Source organism: Rhincodon typus, chromosome 1 (assembly GCF_021869965.1).
Source record: "Rhincodon typus isolate 14 chromosome 1, sRhiTyp1.1, whole genome shotgun sequence".
NCBI classification, from domain to species: Eukaryota; Metazoa; Chordata; class Chondrichthyes; order Orectolobiformes; family Rhincodontidae; genus Rhincodon; species Rhincodon typus.
Genome location: NC_063332.1, coordinates 26,884,806 through 26,906,356, shown reverse-complemented (window position 1 = coordinate 26,906,356; position 21,551 = coordinate 26,884,806). Strand labels below are relative to the sequence as shown.

The window sequence follows — 21,551 nt, the reverse complement described above, 5'->3', positions numbered from 1 at the left end:
CACATCATTTATATAAATGACAAACAAAAGAGGACCCAGAACCAATCCCTGTGGAACAGCTGGTCATGGGCCTCCAGTCCGAAAAGCAATCCTCCACCATCACTCTGTCTCCTACCATTAAGCCAATTACGTATTCAATTGGCAAGCTCACCATGAATTCCATGTGACCTAACTTTGCTGGTTAGTCTACCCTGCGGAACCTTGCCAAAGGCTTTACTAAAGTCAAAGTAAACAATGTCTAACTCTGCCCTCAATCTTGAAAACATTTTAGAAGATTTAAAATTCAATTATTTTAAAATATTTAATAATTAAAACCTGAAAGAATGTGACTGCATACCTGTAATAGTTTATTTTCTCTGCCAAAGGTTGCTTGGCAGGAACCAACACCTATTGTTGGAAAGGGACTTGAACTTGAAAGACTATATCTTTTTGTACCCACTACACAATTTCAGTATGCTAACTTTGTGCCATTCAATATTTGAATGGTGAATTAGGTAGCAAGATTTAATGACTGCATGGAGCCAGTGATGGAGCAATACATCTCAGATAGCAATTTTTAGATATTCTTGGACACTTCACCATTATTTTGGTATATTTATAAACAATTACAAGCATATACCTTCTTTCCATCCATCTTATTGACAGACCAATAACACTGGAAGTTCAAGAACCAGCAGACAAATCTTCCCGCTCTTAGTTTACAAAGGACATACAGCACAGAAACAGGCCACTCATATCAACAAGTCCATACCGGTGTTTATGTATCACTCAGGTCTTCTCCCATCTATCACTGTAACCATATCTTAGCTTATCTTTACACTTGTCGACCCTTAAATATACCTACACTATTCACTTCAACCACTCCCTAGGCTAATGAGCTCAAGAAGAACTTGAAAGCAAAGAAAACGTTTTAATATAGTGCTTTCATATAGAAAAAAATGCCCCAAATGACGAGAGAAAAACTCTGAAGGAAAATCAATTAGTAGGTGGCCAAAAATTTGTTGTTAATTATCAAGGAAATTGTTGATGAATGAGAGGGAGGTACTGGAGCAGAGGGACAAAGGCAACAAACTGCAGCTGGTTCTGAGGAAGGGTCATCGGACCCGAAACGTTAACTCTGTTTTCTACTTAACAAATGCTGCCAGACCTGCTGAGCTTTTCCAGTAACTTATGTTTTTGTTGCAGACAGTAGGATCTGCCTGCCAAAAATATAACCATCAGTTGTGTGAAAAGGTTCAAAAAAAAAACAAGATAGACAAAGCCATGGATGTATGAAGATAATTAAGAGTTTTAAATTTGTGGCTTTGAAGGGCCATGAGAATGTCACTAAACGTGACTTGATGCAGTAAAGGGACATACAACAGGATTTTGGATGAGTTAATTTTTGAAGATGATACAGAATGGGGATTCAACAAACAGGTGACAAACTGCACTGATGTAGACTTTAGCAGAAAGTGAGTTTTAGCTTTTTGAGATTTGTAGCTCAGGTAGTGGATGAGGTTGTAGACTTGCTCACCGAGCCAATGTGTTTGCCAAACAAACAGAGACTTGGGGAATTCCTGAAGGCCTGGCATTCCAACCAGAACTCCATCAACAAACACACTGAACTGGACCTGATATACAAACCACCGAAAAACGGAAACGGAAGTGATGCTAATCACCCCAGCAAACCGAGACATATAAGTAACCAGCAGGACAGAACACCAACGCTTCACCGGAGGTGCACTGACAATGTTACCTCGGAGGGTGACAAAACGTCTGCAATCAAACACACCGGCTCAGAGAGCAAGTCTACAACCTCAGTGAGTTTTATCATAGAGTCCCTAAGTGTAGAAAGGCGCCCTTCGGCCCAACAAGTCCACACAGACCTTCAGAGCATTCCATCTAGATCCACCCCACTATAACCCACTTAATCTACACATCCCTGAACACTACAGGCAATTTAGCATGGCCAATCCACCTAGCTTGCATATCTTTGGACTGTGGGAGGAAACGGGAGCACCCAGAGGAAACCCATGCAGATCCCTGGAGAATGTGCAAACTCCATACAGACAGTCGCCCAAGGGTGGAATCGAACCAGAGTTCCTAGCACAGACACAGGCTACATTTGGGCGCTGGAAATCACCACTGATTGGAGATGAACAAAAACAGAAGTTGCTGGAAAGGCTCAGCAGGTCTGGCAGCAACTGTAAAGAAAAAAAAAAAAATCAGAGTTAATGCTTCGGGTCCAGTGACCCTTCCTCAGTTCTGCTTTTCCAGCAACTTCTGTTTTTGTTCCTGATTTACAGCATCCAAAGTTCTTTCGGTTTTTATTGGTGGGTTGCAATCTCATCTATGATGCAATAAATTTTATATGGACAAGTTTAAAAGCTAAGTCCCAGATCTCAATACTTTAGAGAAGAAACCAAGCTGAAGCAAATCAAAATGCCCGAAAATTAATTTACACTACCAGAATATGACCTAGGGAGTCATCAATGCTAAACGTGGCAGCAATTTACAACAAAACCTGGTATAAAGGATACGTTACGATTATATTACCTGCTAGGGCCATCTTTATACAAAAATGTAAATCTGCACAATGCTCACAAAAATAAATGTAAAGGCAGCAATTTGGGATGGGTAGAAGAGGGTGCACAGCTGGCTGGGAGCACAACATTGATGGGTGAACAGCAGCAAGCCTGTTTATAGAACTGCAACACAGGTATCCTGCAAAGTAGAACATCAAAATACAACTCATCTTAGAAAAATGGTTAGAAGTGTCTCAGAGTAATTGTACATAAATTTAACCTCCCTTGGAGGGAAAATCTGACAGGTTCACTCAAAGACAAATAAAAGCAGGGAAGATTAACCATGATGGAAAAACTACAACATTACAAGAATAATATCCTACATGGACAAGTATGTACTCTACGCGAGACTTTTGGCACATACTAGGTATGACTCAATTGTTGAGCAGCATTCATTATCAATTTATTTTGGATGGTGCTGTGATTTTCAACTGTTTTCTGCTATCTTTATTTTCCAAAAGTAAGAGACACAAGTATAAACTCATTTAGTATATGACTCTCATTCAGTTAAAATTCTCCAACTGAAATAAATTTCAATTTAGAACCAGCCCGATGTCTCTTCACAGCAGGTTGACTCCTTGAGATTTGAAATAACCTATCTCTAGCTAATTTCCTTTGATTTAGAAATATTAAATGAAGTGACTTCTAATTAGGCATGCCAGTGTTACCTACAGCTGTACTTATAACATTTGCCCACATAGACTGGGACTGCCACAGTGTTAAAGTATTGGATGGGAGGAATTTGTTATGTGTTCAAGAAAACTTTTTCAATCAATATGCAGGTGTCCCTACTAGAGATGGGACAAAATATGACCTCCTCTTGGGAAATAAGGCAAGGCAAGTGACTGGAGTGTTAGAGGGTGAGCACTTTGAGACCAGTGACCATAATTCTATTTGTTTTAAAACAGTTATGGAAAAGGACTGGCTTGGTCCACAAATTAAAGTTGTCAACTGCAGCAAGGCCAATTTTGGATCGTTTTGGCATGAACTTTCAACAGTTGGTTTGGCGAGGCTGTTTGCAGGTAAAAGGATAGCTGGCAAGTGGGAGGCTTTCAAAGGCGGGATAATAAGAGTTCAGGGGACATGATCCTGTTAGTGTGAAGGGCATGGCTGACAGGAGCAGGGAACACTGGATGACTAGGGATATCGAGGTTCTGGTCAAGAAAAAGGGAGGCGGCATATGTCAGTTATAGACACTTGGGATCAAGCAAATCCCTTGAAGAGTACAGGGGGCGTAGGAGTACACTTAAGAGGGAAATCAGGAAGATAAAAAGGGGACATGAGGTAGCTTTGGCAGATGAAGTTAAGGAGAATCCAAAGAGATTCTGCAACTGTATTAAGGGCAAAAGAGTAATTAAGGAGAGAATAAGGCCCCCTAAGGATCAACTAGGCCATCTATGTGTGGAACCACAAGAGATGGGGGAGATCATAAACAAATGTTTTGCATCAGTATTTATTGTGGAGAAAGACATGGAAGCGAGAGAACTAGGGGAAATAAACAGTGATGTCTTGAAAAGAGTCCACATTACAGAAAAGGAGGTGCTGGAGGCCTTAAAATGCATAAAGGTAGCAAAATCGTTGGGATCTGATCAAGTGCATCCCAGGACATTGTGGGAAGCTAGGGAAGACATTGCAGGGCCCCTATTAGGAATATTTATATCGTCGACAGCCATGGGTGAGGTGCCGAGAAACTGGACGGGGGGCTAATATTGTGTCATTATTTAAGAAAGGCTGCAAGGAAAAGCCAGAGAACCATGGACTGGTGAACATGACATCAGTGGTAGGTAAGTTGTTGTGAGGGGCTCTGAAAGACAGGATCTATGAGAATTTGGAAAGGCAACGACTGCTTAGGGATAATCAGCATGGCTTTGTGCATGGGAAGTTGTCTCTCACAAACCTCATCGAATTTTTTGAACAGGTGACCATGATGATAGATGAAGGCAGAGCAATAAATGTTGTCAGCAGGGACTTTAACAAGGACTTCAACAAAGTTCCGCATGGTAAACTGATGAATAAGGTTAGATCATTTGGGATCCAGGGAGAGCTAGCCAATTGGATACAAAATTGGCTTGATGGTAGGAGACACAGGATGGTGGTAGAGGGTTGTTGTTCAGAATGGAGACCTGTGACCCGCAGCGTGCTGCAAGGATTGGTGCTGGATCCATTGTTGTTCATTATTTATATAAACAATTTGGATGAGAATATAGTAGGCATGGCTGGTAAGTTTGCAGATAACACCAAAATTAGTGGTATAGTGGAGAGTGAATAAGGTTATTTAAGAGTACAAACGGGATCTTAATCAATTGGGCCAATAGGCTGAGGATTGGCAGGTGGAGTTTACTTTAGATAAATGTGAGTAGAGTATTAACAAATTGTGACCAGGGGACCAGAGAGAATAAGATGTGCTGTACGGAGGCAGATGAAGGAAAACTGCCAAATTGATGGTCATCTCTCAATGGAACTTTCACAATAACTCTAAACAATTTCTGTGTCAGACAAACATCACAACCCAGCTGTCCAACAAATCCTCATCTGGCTTTATAAAATTTTAATGGGAAATTAGATGCGTTCCAACACTAACAAATCAACTGTTGTAAGTGAAGTTTTTGTTTCAGTGGTACCACCGAAAGCACTCTAACACTATACTCATCTTCTGGATATGACTTCATAGAATCATACAACACTGGAAGCCAATCAGCCCTGTGAACCTTCGCCACCATTTTAAAAGAGCTTTGCAATTAATCCCACTCCACTACTCTTGCCCCCTCAGTCCTGCAAATATTTATCAAATTCTCTCTTGAAAGCCTCTATCACCCTCTCTGGCAGTGTGCGCCTAGTAACACTCTGCTAAATATGTGTTGTGCTCTCCATTAGGCATCCTTATGTTCGTATTCTATGCCTTTATTTGTAAAGCCAAAGATCCAATATATCTTCTCAAAATTCTTCTTGCTTGTCCGGTCAAAAACTCATGCACATAAAACTGGAAAATTCTCTGGTTTTCTCTACTTTAAAATTGTACCATTTAGTTTACATTGCCTCTCAGCATTCTTCCTGCAAAAATGAATCGCATCGAATTTCTCTTTATCACCTTTCACCTGCAACTGGTTTGACAAAACACCTCCGACCGAGCTCAATGCTCTCCACCATTCAATGCTGCTCACAATAGCATAAACAATGCTTTAGCAAGAGCTTTCCATGGAATTTTTACATAAATACTCAATGAATACTTCTTTTACCTTTTTAAAAAACCCTGAACTCCTCTTTGAAAGGTAACACAACCACCTTGTTAGGATAACTCAAAAAGCTAGTACTACTTTTGTTAGAAGTTGACAGACAATATGTGAACATCTCAGCTTTATCCTTTATATACTTGCTACTGTACATTTCCCTCCCATGTGAACAAGAAACAACCGTACTCACTCTCTCTTTGACAGGGGTTCTCGTTGATATTCTGCTAATACAAATGGCGCTAAAAAAACTGCTCTACATAATAGGATTTCCTCATTTCACATGTCTGAAATCAAGTTACCAGACATTCACTCATACATAACATACAAAAGCATATTCAATTCATTTTTGTCATGATCACTTGTAACCAGGTTAATCAAACACTGGAAACACAATAAGAAAAATATGATAAGCCAGGCTAAAGCCAGTTTAAGAAACAAATTGAAGGAAGTACCAATGATTCAGTGGAGAAAATAATTCAAGATAGATGGATATTATTATTGCATTTTGAAAACTTCGGTATAGTTAGACGTAAAAGCAATAATCCCACATACAAGGAGGAATCTGGCTTAAGAACACCCTAAAAAATTCTCCATACCCTTCATTCTTTATTTTACATATTAAAACAAAATTTAAAGAACTACTCACTCTTGACTGCCCTCCCAATCAGACACAACGTTTCTGTGTCATGTCTATGTTGATGTAAACTTGGAGCACGGAGACAAAACATCTCTGGACCCAACTCAATGCTCTCCATCATTCAATGCTGCTCACAACAACAAAAACAATGTCTCAGCGAGAGCTTTCTATGGGATTTTTACATGAATACTTAATGAATATTTCTTTTACCTTTCCCCCCACCAAACTCCTCTTCGAAAGGTATCACCACCTTGTTGGGATAGCTCAAAAAGTTAGCATTACTCGTGTTAGAAGTTGACAGACAATGGCAGGGGGCATAACTTTTGGCATCGACCCAATAAGCTGAATGACCTCCTTTGCACCAAAAATGGCTTGGTTTATTATTTATATGATTGATATGCACATTTCCAACACGACTCTTTAGATACAAAGGAGGTCAGGAACAACTTTCCTTTATCTCACCCAGGGGTACTGAAGCTTTTTATAGCAATATCCCTCCTGACTAAGCTGACAAAATCTAACTTAACACAGATTGTGGTCTGCATGACATAGTAACCAAATGAATTAAATAACTGAACTATATTTTTATTCATACTTACATTCAAATTCATCCCATCTGTTCTGCCGATCAAGCTAGTACGGTGGCAGAATGAACACAGTCATAATCAAAATCAAAACCACCAGTAATGGTGGTTAGATGCACTAAAATTAAAAGCACTTTGAAAAATAATGTATTCAATACAGGATAGAACCAGAATCTAAGCTTATGGCACACTTTGCAACAGCACATACCTTAGCAATAAACAAATCTCATTCAGGACTCTCATCCAGATTTCACTGGTCATTCACAGATACAAAACTGATTTGCTGCTCTGTACTGCCACTCATCATTGATGCAATTGAGGATTAAAAAATTCAGAGCAGATCATAAAATTGATCTTGTGCCACAATGTCCATGTTAACAACCTCATGCCACCAAGTTTGTACTGTTGGCTATTCTCAGTAACAAAATGCCATGGCTAAGATATTTGTTTTACAAACGATGTGATTGAAAACTAACAATTTTCCATTATGCTTATGTTGTGACCCAGATATTCCTGCAGGGGACACAATTAGTTTCTTCTTCTCCACAGTCTAAAGTCCCTTGTAGATATAGATATATACTAATGCACTGACTTACCTGATTATGATCCAAGATCTATCCCATTTGTGTTGCAATTGCTTAAAATTATATAGTTTATACTATTACCAAATTTATCTAAGCTAGAGAGCAATTCTACACAGAAAGCAGAGTTCCCTAAGAAAATTAGTCACTTTGTCATTGGGATTATTAGTAAAGTTCTATTCCATCGCAATTTGTAAGAGAAACAATTAAAACCCTCACTCTTCCATTCCCCAAACTATTTCACACATCTTGCATCCAAATGAAACTTTCAGCATGTTAAGCATTAAATAAAATGGTCTACCTTCCAAGTAAAAAGCATTAGAATGGTACTACTACAAATGTAATCAATGTAATTTAAATGCCCATTTACAAAATCAAAGTCTATTTTTAACAATGACCCTATTTCATAAAAACTTCAATTATGAGAAGTTAAAAAGCTGTCACTTTATAAAATGTTCAGGGAGGCTGAGGCCCATAGGAACACGATGTCATTCCTCAAAGCAGGGGGAGGAGGGATGGTGGTTGTGTAGGAAACAGAACTTGCTACATGTTAATGGAGATGAAAATATAACAGCAGTTTCAGGGGAAACCATGACAAGAACATGATCTTTCAAAAAAGTGGTTTAATCAGTTTTTTTTTTCAATTCCAGATTTCATGTTCTATTTGTAGAACAGAAAACCAAAACTGAGTGGCTAGGCTGCTATAACTACTAATACTTAATAAAAAAATCATAAAACAATATATAAAGTAAGAATTTTTATTTTGTTTCTAAAGCAACCACCTAAAAGCAAGAGGATGTTAAGTAGAAATACACTGGCCACCCAGGCTTCGCTCTTTCATGGATTTTTAATCACTGTTGTAAAGAAGTTTCGTAAATACCTGGAATCTCTGCACTAATCGTCCTCTTGCCATTTCCTGAGACCTCATCCTCTGATGAACTTGTGCTGGAGTCACACGTCAAGTCACTATCACTTGTACTGCTGTCCTGCAGCAACGTGTACTTTTTCCTAGCTGCTGCTTCACGTTTCTGCCGTAGTAGTCGTATCCGTTCCTTTTGTTTCTGGGTTCTAACCTTTGACACACGGCCATTTTGTTTGTCATTTGATGAGCGATTCTTTTTAGGAGCCATGGTTGACGTTTCACTCTCAGACCTGGATCGCCGTGATTTCCGGCCGACCGCAGGACCAGATCCACCCGAAGGATCCTCATCCACAGCCACATTTGCCCGAGGTGCCTCATTCTCCTCTACGGATGAAAGTGTGTCAGAATCTGCCAAATGACCACTGGAAGAAGGAGAAACCATGCACTGATTTGAAGAGTCGCTATCATAGGTTCGGCCAGTTGTTTGTTTATCACCGTCTGCAGATGGAAGCTGGGATTCGGAAGAGTCTTGCCCAAGTTCCATCAACAAACAAGGTTCAGCAGAGCCCACACTTAGTTTTGGTGGACAGTTACGGTCCTCTTTTCTCAATTTAGCAGCTGAGGTCTCTTTCTGAAATGACCCAACACCATCTTTGTTGGTGTCATCAATTTTTGTCTCAATACCTTTTGCTGAAGCATCAGTTTCCTCAAGACCATCCTGGGATGAGAAGTTTGCCTTCTCTGCTGCTTCCATCTTCATGTCACTTAGTTCAAATACTCTCTATCAAATACCATAGGGCACAGAGAGTAACAGAACTAAGATTTAAAGAAACCAGGGAAACCTATAGAGAACAAAGAATTCATAGATCAGGTTAAAAAAGTGTAAAAAGATAATTCTTCATTAAATAAATTTGTTTTCACTTGTACATATCATTGTACATATAACTCTGGCAGAGGTTAACTCAGTTGCCTGGACAGCTGGTTTGCAATGAAGAGTGACTCCAACAGTGCGATTCAATTCCCACATTGGCTGAGGTTACCATGAAGGACTTTCTTTATCAACCTCTTCCCTCACCTGAGGCATGGTGACCCTCAGGTTAAACCACCACCATGTGCCTCTCTAATGAGAGCGCAGCTGTATGGTCTGGTAGGGCTACGGCAACTTCACCTTTATCTTAGTCCTGACAGAACATTATTTAACCTGACAATAGAGAAAATCCATCATCTTGTTTAAAAAACACCACATCAGAACAGATGAAAAGAAATCACAGGTTTGACATACTAACACACTATTTCTCTCTATACAGATACTGTTAGACCTGATAAGTGTTTTCAGCATAATCTGTTTTCCATAATTCATAACACCTTCCTCTTGTTTGATAGAGAGCCTTTATCTCTATAGCCACATACTCAGACGTGAACTACTTTTGTACTAGTTTTTTAAATCTGCATTCCAGAACCCTGCCTCTCAACACTGGCACTGTTAAATCAATTTTTCTCTTTATTTCCTGCAAAAGACTTGTAGTTTCAATTTTATCTGGATGGAGATTTTTGCTAACCTGCTCGTAAGTGTTTAAAAATGTGAACCAATCATATATGCCCAGATGTGTAATTTTGTTCAGTGACCACTTTATCCAGTTTCCTCCCACAGTCCAAAGACCTGCAGGTTAGGTGGACTGACCATGCTAAATTGCCTATAGTGTCCATGGACGTGCAGGCTAGGTGGCTTAGCCATGGAAAATGCAAGGGAACAGGGATGAGGTGGGTCTGGGTGGAATGCTCTTCAGAGTGTCGATGTGGATTTGATAGGCCAAATGGCCTGTTTCCACACAGTAGGGATTCTATGATTCTATGAACACTATTTAAAACCGTACCCATTTTTGGTGGTGGTGGTTGGAGAGTGGAATGGAAAAAAGCAAATTGAAGAAATGCTTAAAGTTTAAGTGCAAGTCTCGATTAAACCCCTTGTTAGTGATAAAATATATCTATTCTGGGTATAACAGAATATTGAAGAGGAGGAGAGATCAACTAAGGGGAGATGCGCAATATTTCTAACCTTTCACCTTTTAAATCAATGTTTTTGACAGAGGGTATTCAGTGTAAAAGAATGCTTGGTCAAGGCCTTTTAAAAGTCTTCTTCACAATTAATTGTCTCTAAATAAGTCTGTCATAAAGCTGCAGAAAGTCTGAATTTCAACAGCTCAACATCGAAATCAGAGATTTCATTCATAATCCCTTCAAAACTGAGGAAGATTTTCTCAGCAGGTGACTAAATATTTTATACAAAACAAAGAGCAAGCAGCATCAGCATTAAGTTCACCGCTGACACAAGTTTAGCAGTTTCTTATTATTCCTTCAGTTCAAATTCTTCCAAATTTGGTTCAACTTGTCAGATTTTTATTCATTTCTGGGTGCGGGTGTGCTGGCAAGCCAACAATTCTCAACAATACTTATTTGCCCTGAGGTATTCATGGGGTTGTCTTCCTGAACCGCGCTCTTTTGAGGCCAGTGAAAAGTTAACTGTGCTGATGTGGGACAGGATTAGCCTGATTACAACAACAGGTTTCCTTCCCTAAAAGGCATTGGCGAACTACCTTGGTCTTTTAAGACAATCTGACGGCTTCACAGTTACTTTTACTAATACCAACTTTATATTTCCAGATTTTAAAAAAAACAAATTCTCAAACTACTATCATGAGACATGAAATCACACTAGATTACAGATCAGTAACATAACCACTGCACTATCAAACCAAGTCACAAGTTCCCATAATCCTTTCAACAGTACTGAAGGTGGTGATGGCAGCTTATCGCTAGCTGAGTTTGCCGACACCAACGCACATGTTGCTTGTGCTGCTTTAAATCATATGTGCACAGTTTTCAGTGAGACATGGCCAGAGTGTCAGGGGAAAGAGATCAGGACTGGGTTTGGGGGAAGCCAGGAGACAAGCAGAGCAAAGGTACAGTGGAAAAGAAAGACAGGGGGAGCACAGAAGGGAGACAAAGGCAACAGGGCCTCCTGCCTTCTGCACTTCAGTTCACCATTAATATCCACATCCTCCAGGTTCTGGAATCTTTGAATGCCTACAATGCGGAGAGAGGCCATTCGGCCCATCACGTCTTCTGACCCTCTGAAGAACATCTCCCCCCAAACCCAGCCCCATACCTTAACCCCTCTTTTACAGTGGTTAATCCCCATAGCCTGCACATCCCTGAACACTACGGACAATTTGAATCATAGAATCCCAACAGTGTGGAAACAGGTCATTTGGCCCAACAAGTCCACATCGCCCCTCCAAACAGCATCCCACCCTGACTCATTCACCTACTCCTGCAGTTCCCCATGTCTGACCCACCTAACCTAAACATCTGTTGACACTATGGGTAATTTAACAAGCCAATCCACCTAACCTGCACATCTTTGGACTGTGGGAGGAAACCGGAGAACCCAGCAGAAACCCATGCAGACACAGGGAGAATGTGCAAACTCCACACAGACAGTCACCCAAGGGTGAAATCAAACCCAGGTCCCTGGCACTGTGAGGTAGCAGTGCTAACCACTGAGCCACTGTGCCGCGCTTCTGGATCCTCTTCCCTTCTGACTCTGGGGTTTCACTGTCCAGCTCACCCTCTCTCCACCAGTGAAGATCAGTTCAAAATTGCAGAGTCTGTGTGATGATGTCAGTGTTCAGAAACACACATTCCCCAATGAACACGTATGTGCACTTACCCACAGTTGTTGGCGTCAGCAAACACTGATTACTACTAGACTATTAATCTAGAGGTCCAGATAATGTTCTGGGGACTCGCCATAGCAGATGGCAGAATTTTAATTCCAGACGTTTGTTGAATTCAGAGTGCAATGAAACCGCAAAACCATTGTTGATTGTCAGAAAAATCCACCTAGTTCACTAATATCCTTTAGGGAAAGAAACTGCTATTTTATCTGGTCTGGCTGACACGTGACTCCAGACCACAATAATGTGGATTACGTTTAACTGCCCTTTGGGCAATTACAAATGGGCAATAAATGCTAGCCTAGCCAATGACACCCACCGCTCAGCACTACTGTACATTATATATGTAGCCAAGGTAAATAACTTACCTTGGAGTCTAACAGAAAAACTTTAAAAAATTGACAAAAGCGCAAGAGCTCAAAACCCAGAACTTACTCCAGTTAGCTGAAATGAACAAAAACCTACCCAGCAGAATGAATCATACAGCAGACCTTGAGGTACTGCTCAAGATTATTCTCATTTTGAGTTCGAGCGAGATAAGAATACAGGAACCATGGTCCAGAACCCTAGAAAAGAGACAATGTTATTTGAGTGAGGTAAACCATCCTACAGTTCAAATAATGGAATGATATAAAGCTCATGGCAGAAATTTGTATTGTTAATTGAAAACTGCTAAATATGCAGAATTTAAAAAAAAACTCCCCTAACCATCGATTATTTTCCCACTCCCCTGAAGGCCATGACTGCTGAAATGAACTTGTTCACTGGGGCATGAGAGCTCAAACACTTAGTGTCAGACTATAACAGCTTATGGGGCATTACTAGCCCTGTATCCACTGAAAAAGTTATAGTAACGCACTTTCCACAGCAATCAATGCAAAATGTTCAAAAGCAGGAAATATTGCTGATTTCTATCTCTAATGCTGCTTGCTAAGTTAAATATAATTCTAACAAAATTCAGTAATTTGCGGATTTGAAGAGGAAACTTTAGACAGGACTACTTCAAAAAAATTCTTAGACATATTTTAAATTACGAGTGTTACTGGATTTTGAGATTGCACATGTAGCTACAAATTTTCCATCTACTGCAAACCTTTTACTCACCAGCACCTTTGGCTTTAAATAAAACTTACCTGCAGAGAGCCTTCTCACTCGCACCCTAAACTGGACTATTCTGACATCGCAGAGATTGCAATAATACAGTAAACTTCCAGTATTTCAGGTATACAATTTTTGCCAGTTTATCAAAAGAGCCGGCTCATAAGGTGCCAGTTAAAACAAGGTTTGCTGTCGACGTAGGACAATAGAGTCATGGAGTCACAGCATGGAAACAGACCCTTTAGTCCAAGCAGTGCATGCTGGCCATGATCCCAAACTAAATTAGTCCCAACAAACCGAGGCATATAAGTAACAAGCGGGACAGAACATTGACACTTCACCAGAGGTGCACTGACGATGTTACCTAGCAGGTGACGAAATGTTTGTAACCAAACCCACTGGCGCGGCAAGCATATCTACAACCTAGTCTCACCTGCCTGCACTTGGCCCATATCCCTCCAAAGCTTTCCTATTCATGAACTTAACCAAATGGCTTTTAAACACCATAACTGGACTTCCTCCAGCAGTTCATTCCATATGCGAATCTGTGTAAAAAAAGCTGCCCCTCCTGTCCCTTTTAAATCTTTCTCTTCTCACCTTAAAAATATGACCCCTAATATTGAAACCCCCATCCTAGGGAAAAGACACCCACCATTAACCCTACCCCTACCACTCATGATTTTAAAAATCTCTGTAAGGTTACCCCTCAACCTCCTACATTCCAGTGAAAAAGAAGTCCCAGTCTATCCAGCCTGTCCCTATAACTCAAATCTTCCATTCCCAGCAAGTCCTGGTAAATCTTTTCTAAACCCTCTCCAGCTTGATAATATCTTTTAGGGTGACCAGAACCGGACTCTAGAAGGGGCCTCAACATCTGTACGATCTCAACATGATTTCCCAACTCCAGTAGTGAAAGACTGAGCAATGAAGGCAAACGTGCTAAACATCTTCTTAACCACCTTGTCTACATGTGACGCAAACTTCAAAGAATTACGTACCTGAACCCCTAGATCTCTGTTCTACAACACTGCCCAAGGCCCTACTTTTAATTGTCTAAATCCTGCCCTTCTGTGTTTTACCAAAATGCAATAATGTTTGACCTTTAAATCTTACATGTTCCATATAATATGCAGATTAGCGGTAATTTCTCTTCTCAGAGAGTCATGAATGTTTAGAATTCAGGCTGCGAAGGGAGCTGTGAAAGTTTGTCATGGAATATATTCACTGCTGAGACTGATAGATTTAAGTCGATGAGGCACAAGCATGAAAGTTGAGTTGAAGTCAAGATCAAATTATCAATCATCTCATTGAATAAAGGATCAGGCTCAAGGAATCTACTCATATGAACAAGGAGCACAAGTAGGCCATTAAGCCCCACAAGCTCCCATTCTGATTGATCGGGTGATCTGATTGTTAACTTAAATCCGCACTCCCACTTACACAGATAGCCTTTCAACCCCTTACTTAACAAGAATCCATCTACATCTACCTCATAAACATTCAAAGACTCTCTTCCTAACAAGAGGACGGAAACAGAATTTGAAAGTTTCATAAGCCTCAGCCAAAAAAAATTAATCTCAATTGTTTTAAATGGGCTTTCCCTAATTTTTAAACAGTAACTCCAGTTCCAATTTCCTAGAACTAATTTGCAATTGGATCAGACAGGACTCCTCACAAATTCATAACCTGAATAGAATCATTTCAAATGTTTGTCAAAAATACCCAGAAGATTTAATACTGCAGTTCTACCTCGATGATTCCAAAGAGCACCTATACTTTACAGTCACATACAACCAGAATATATGCTGTGGGTGTGCAATGCAAGATAGAATAATCCTAAGCATGTCAGCACAGGATGTTAAATCCAAAGATGTACTCATTCTGCCATGATTTGCAGTTAATTTGGAGAGATTGAACAACCATGTCCAAAGAAAAAGCAGAATAAATGTTAGTACGATAGCAAATTGTGGGTCTCCAATTTGGATTTGCAACAAGAGAGCGCAATATGATTTTTACTCAAACACAAGAGAAATGTAGAGGAAAGTACATAGACTTCCATACTTGTGATTTAACTGACTAAAGTACGTGACAGATGCTCAGTAGAATTGCATTTTGAAAATCCTTGTCTAAAATTTGATTGTTTGAAAAATGTACACTGATACATGATTCACCAACAGCATGCCAGATGGCACTTAACATTTTGAATGGGGTGATGCAAGGATAAGAGCAAAGGTCTAAATGCAGACTCAGGCATACAATTTCAAATACCTGTTTCAGTAAACTTTCTACACATTTTTGTAAAGTCTGGGAGCAATTCATTAACAGACTTCTTATCTGACAATGACGAGTAATTTGAAATACACATTCAGGAAGTGGCTATGAATAAATTTGCCTGTATCATGAAGAGTTATGACTCATTCTCAACTCAACAGAAAGTGGTAAGACATCAAATACCACTCAGTAAAGATCATATGAAATACTGAACTTGTTGTTCACTTATTTGGAAATATTATCAATGAATAAGCAGTGTTCAAAAGCCAAATTTTTATCACATCAAAAGTGAGTTGCTAACAGGCTAGCAGTGCAGTATGGTATCAAGTCACACACTAAATTTAAAATCTATCATGTTGTAAGTTAAGGAGCAGCCCAGTTGTAATGTAATTCAGAGTCCCCGGGTAATGCCCTTGGGTTATGGGCTCAAATTCCAACAAGGTAGTTGGAATAGTAAACTTGCATTTAAAACCGCAAGAGTAAAAGCTGCTCTCTCTAGGGAGAGAGACACAACCGGATGAGTGTTTAACCTGAAAGTCACCATGCCCCAAGTCAGGAGCAATGTTGAGAAGGTGGGACCTTAATGGCACTCTTAGCCGGTGTGGGAAGTGAACCTGCGCTACTGGCATCATTCTGCACCACAAACCAATCATTCAGCCAACTGAGCTAACCAACCCCCAGAAGGTAGTATACTGGTGACTGTAAGGCCATCACCGATTGTTTTAAAAACTTACCTGGTTCACTAATGCCCTTTAGGGAAGAAATCAGCCATCCCTACTAGGTCTGGCCCAAACATGACTCCAGACCCACAGCAATGTGGCTAACTTTTAAGTGAACTGGCTCACCAAGTCACAAAAAAGCTTAAAGCTGACAATTACCATTGTCCAGAACTGAACTGGAGTAGCAATATAAATATTGTGTCTACAAGAGCAAGTCAGACTGGGAATTCTGTGTTAAGTAACACACTCCTGATTCTCCAAAGTTAGACTCATCTGCAATGCATAAGTCAGGAATATGACAGAATAGTCTCCACTTGCATGCGTGGGTGCAGCTTCAACAACAAAGAACTTAATATCATCCAGGAAAAACAGCCACTTGGCTAGCATCCCAAGCACCACATCTGACACCAACATAAGGCGGCAGTAGTGTGTATTACCTACGAGATGCATTACAGCAACTCACCATGACACCAGGAAAAGGGCAGCAGATGCCTAGGAATACTACCACCTAAAAAGTTCTCCAGGCCACAAATCATCCTGATTTGGTTATACCTCACTGTCACTGGCTCAAACTCCGGCTCTCTCTTTCCAACAGCATCGAGTGGACCTACACCCCATGGACTGCAGCTGTTCAAGGAGGTAGCTCACCATCATCTTCTCCAGCAACTACAGAAAGGCAATAAATGCTGGTCTAGCTGATGACACTCTCTCATGAATGAATAAGTAAATTTTTTAAGTGTGAGATTCTCAGTTTGTTCAATAACTGTTTTTTCCACAGTGATACAAGTTTCACCCATATCATGTCATACATTATGCACATCAACCGGCAAGACCAAGTAACCAAATGGGAGAAGCTAAAATTTGCAAAATCAAAGCTCTAAACATTCAACTGACAGATCAGCTTGTTAGATGATAAGTGGCTCATGTTCAAGTCCCACCTGCTTCACAGTTGTGGAATAAATATCTTTGAACAGGTTGATTTGAAAATATCTAGACAGACCTTCCACCCTGCAGCTTGACGCTGTAGTACTGAGATGCTCATAAAGGCTATGAAATTATTTCTAAATTGGAAACAAGCAATATCAATAAAAAAAAGCATCTTCAAAGTGAAAATCATAAGGCACTTAACAAGCATAATCAAGTAGTAATGGACTCAGTTTAATATTCAGAATTTCAAAGGTTTGGCCAAACAGCCAAAGTTTTAAGGAGATATTTTAAAGAAGAGGGCACAAGAGATACTTTGCAAGGCAATCCCAGAGTGTAAGCCTAAATGGCTAAAAGGCATTGTCAACAACAATGGGAGAAGGGAGCAGGGATGCACAAGAAGCCTAAGCCAGAAGACTGCAGTGTGGGGTTGAATAGTTGGAGAAAGTTACAGAGATAGGGAGGAGTGAAGCCAGAAAACGATGAAATATTTTAGGTATCGGGAGATCAAGAAGAAGTGCATGCCAGAGAGCACAGATCAGATAAAAAGGCAACACTGCAGGAGAGGACACAGCTAGCAAAATTATGAATAAACTGCAGTGTATGCACGTGCGTGCATGCGTTTGGGGGATGGGGCTCATTAGTCAGCTCAGTTAGTTGAACAGCCAGTTTGTGATACAGAGTGATGCCAAGAGTGTAGGCTCAATTTCTGCACCTGCTGAGGTTACCATGAAGGGCTGTGCTTCTCAACCTCTGCCCTCACCTGAGGTGTATTCACCTTCAAGTTAAACCACCACCAGATGGGACACCTCTCTCGGCGAGCCAACCAACTTCAACACCTCAACAGGGCACCTCTCTCTAATGTGAGCACATCCTTATAATTTGTTGGAACTATGCAACTGCACTTTTAGAGAGGGTAGATAATAGAAGTTCAGCCAGAAAAGTATCTGACCAGGGATGATAAAGTATGGGTGAGGGTTTCAGCAGCAAATGGCTTGAGGCAGGGGTATAGCAAGTTATTTTGTGGAGGTGGTTGCAAATTGTCTTTGTCATAGGCTGTATTTGGCTAAAAATAAGATCCCTTCCACTGCTTTGTGGATGAAATACATTCATTATAATTCATGCAAGACTGCATGTGAGCAGTTCTTTAAAAGGAAGACTTGTCTGCAACCATTCACGTGCTCAGGTCAGAAGTGAATAGGAAGTCAAGACTGTGAACAGGTTATTCAACCTTAAAAATTGGTCGAGGAAAGGGATTGAATTGGTGGTACAGGTATAGTTTGTGGTTGGACCAGACAATGGAAATGGTCTTTAGACCATAACGTATAGGAGAAGAATTAGCCCATCGAGTCTGCTCTGCCAATTGATTATGGTTAATAGATTTCTCAACCCCATTCTCCTTTCCATAAACTTTGAACCCTTTGCTAATCAAGAACCTATGTAACTCCATCTTATATACATTCAACGTCTTGCCTTCCACAGTGTTCTGCAGCAATGAGTTCCACAGATTAACCACCTTCGGGTTAAAGAAATTCCTCCTCACCTCAATTCTAAAGGGTCAGCCCTTCACTCAGAGGCTGTGGCCTCAGATCCTATTCTCTTCTACTTGTGAAAACACTGTCTCTATGTCCACTCTATGCAGGCTTCTCAGTATTTTGTTAGTTTCAATGAGTTCACCCCTCGTCCTTCAAAACTTAGAGTATAGACCCAAAGTCCTCAACCGCTCCTCTTTTGCAACAGCTGCTTATCCCAGCCTGACTGCTGAGGGATTAAGGTGAAAATGAAGAGGTCAAACTGGATGCTGCCAGTGTACATGCAACATCTGACCCATGCCTTGAAAAACGAGGGATCTAAATAAGAAAAGGAGTGGCACAACCCAAATATTCAAAGCAAGATGAAGTGCAAGAGGGGTAAGATCACAGTTTAAAGATATCATCTTTGTAACAAGTACACATTCGACCGAATGTAGCATCACGGAACCCTAGCAAAACTGGAAGTGATGGGAACCAGGGGAAACACACTGCTGGTTGGAGTTATACATGAAACATAGGAAAATGGTTGCGATTAGTGCAGGTCAGTCATCTCAGGTTCAGAACATCTCTGCTGGAGTTCCTCACAGCAGTGTCCTAGGTCTTACCACCTACACTTGCTTCGTCAATAACCTTCCCTCCAACATAAGGTCAGATGTGTTAGGGTTAGAGTTAGCATGGGATGTTTGCTGATGATTATGCAATGTTCAGCTCCATTCATGATTCCTCAAATAATGAAATGGTCTATGTTCAAATGCAACAAGGTCTAGACAATATCCAGGTTTACGCTGACAAGTGGCAAGTAACATTCTTTGATTTTATTTATTGTTGTCACATGTACCGAGATACAATTAAAAGTGTTGTTTTGCATGCTCTACAAGGAGATCTTTTGCACCACACAAATGCCAGACAATGACCATTTCCAATAAGAGACAACCTATACACTATCCGTTGTCATTGAATGGTGTTACCATCACTAAATCCCCTATATCAACATCCTGGTGGTTACCATTGACCAGAAACTCAACGGGATTTGTCACACACACAGTGATACAACAGCAAGTCAGAAGCCAGGAATACTGCAGCAAATAACTCAGCTCCTGACTCCGCAAAGCCTGTCCCCCATCTACAAGGCACAAATCAGGTGTGGTCAAATACTCCCCACTTGCCTAGATGAGTGCAGCTCCAACAACACTCAAGAAGCTTGACACCATCTAGGACAAAGCAGCCCATCACATCCACAAGCATCCACTCCCTCCACAACCACTCAGTAACAGCACTGTGTACTATCTACAAGATGCACTGCAGAAATTCACCAAAGATCCTTAGACAGCATCTTCCAAACGCACAAGCACTTCCATCTAAAAGAGGGCAGCAGATAATGGAAATACCATCACCTGCAAGTTCCCCTCCAAACCATTCACCATCTGACCTGGAAATATATCACTGTTCCTTCACCGTCACTGGGTCAAAACCCTGAATCCTCTCCCTGAGGTCAACCTACAGCAGTTCAAGAAGGCAGCTCACCACCACCTTCTCCAGGGCAATTAGGGACAGGCAATAAATGCTGGCCAGCCAGCAACATAACCTCCCACAAGTAAAAAAACAAACAAACAGAGCGACCACAATGGTCTAAAAGGAAAAGTGATGAAAGGTAAAGCAGGCAGGGAGATTTAATTTAAGGGAAAAAATATCATCCTTCACCCAGTTTGCCATCAGTATCATGCTGATCAAATCATTCACAGACATCTTATTGTCAGCGACAAAAAAGTATTACATGTAATTGGTTAAGCCTGCTTCTATGCTTGCCACAGGACTGAAATCTCATTGGAGGAATTTAAACAGGGGACCCCAAAGAACATGAGCATAAATTTTGGACAAAGTGTTTCAAAATATTCAGAAAGGGAGAGTGATTGGAAATAGTGTAATGGATTGCATAGAAAATTGGATCAAGCATTATATATCCAGAAGAGAAAAGTAATTAACAATTTTAAGAGGGAAAAGAAAACAATGTTTATTTCCTGTTCCTAAGTTAATTAAGTTGTACATCTCTATGACTATATGAAAGTTGTTTGAGAGAGCGGCAGCTTATGGAAAAACTAAACCTTGAGAAGGCAGAAATTTAGGGAAGCAATTTAGACCTTGGAGCCGAGACAAGTAACAACATGTCAGCAATGATAGGACAAAGGACATGTATACTAGTGTGACATTAGAGAGTCTTGGGGCTACAAGTGACAACAGAGAAAGCAACAGACAAGAGTATGAATGCACTTGAACAGGAAAATAAGAATTTTTAACATTGAGGTGCTGTGGAAATCAGAAGCCAAAACAGGTCAGTCTCTTTCAATTCCTCCCACTTCCTACAGACAAAGGGGGTAGCCATGGGCCTCTTTGTAGGTTACGTGGAACAATCCCTCTTCCGTACCTACACCGGCCCTAAACCCCACCTCTTCCTCCGTTACATTGATGACTGTATCGGCGCCGCCTCGTGCTCCCACGAGGAGCTCGAACAGTTCATACACTTCACTAACACCTTCCACCCCAACCTTAAGTTTACCTGGACCATCTCTAACACCTCTCTCCCCTTCCTGGACCTCTCTGTCTCCATATCGGGCAACCACCTAGAAACCGATATTCATTTCAAGCCCACCGACTCCCACAGCTACCTAGAATACTCCTCCTCCCACCCACCTTCCTGCAAAAATGCTATCCCCTATTCCCAATTCCTTCGCCTCTGCTCCCAGGATGAGGCATTCCACTCCCGTACATCTCAGTTGTCCTCGTTTTTCAAGGACCGTAACTTCCCCTCCTC

The 21,551-nt window shown here is 40.7% G+C and overlaps 1 protein-coding gene across 5 annotated transcripts in view; it reads right to left on the bottom strand.

The window, feature by feature from the left end:
- The window catches only part of c1h18orf25 (chromosome 1 C18orf25 homolog), a 96,303-nt gene that overhangs the window by 67,439 nt on the left and 7,313 nt on the right, over positions 1-21,551 (bottom strand). For all 5 annotated transcript variants that reach the window (XR_007261776.1, XM_048595164.1, XM_048595194.1 and 2 more), the window contains exons 2-3: positions 12,664-12,764; positions 8,480-9,303 (exon numbers count right to left, since the gene is read on the bottom strand). Coding sequence is in view for 4 of the 5 variants with exons in the window: in XM_048595164.1 (XP_048451121.1) it covers positions 8,480-9,221 (742 nt within the window). In the remaining variant the exon portion in view is untranslated. The remainder of the gene's footprint in view (positions 1-8,479; positions 9,304-12,663; positions 12,765-21,551) is intronic.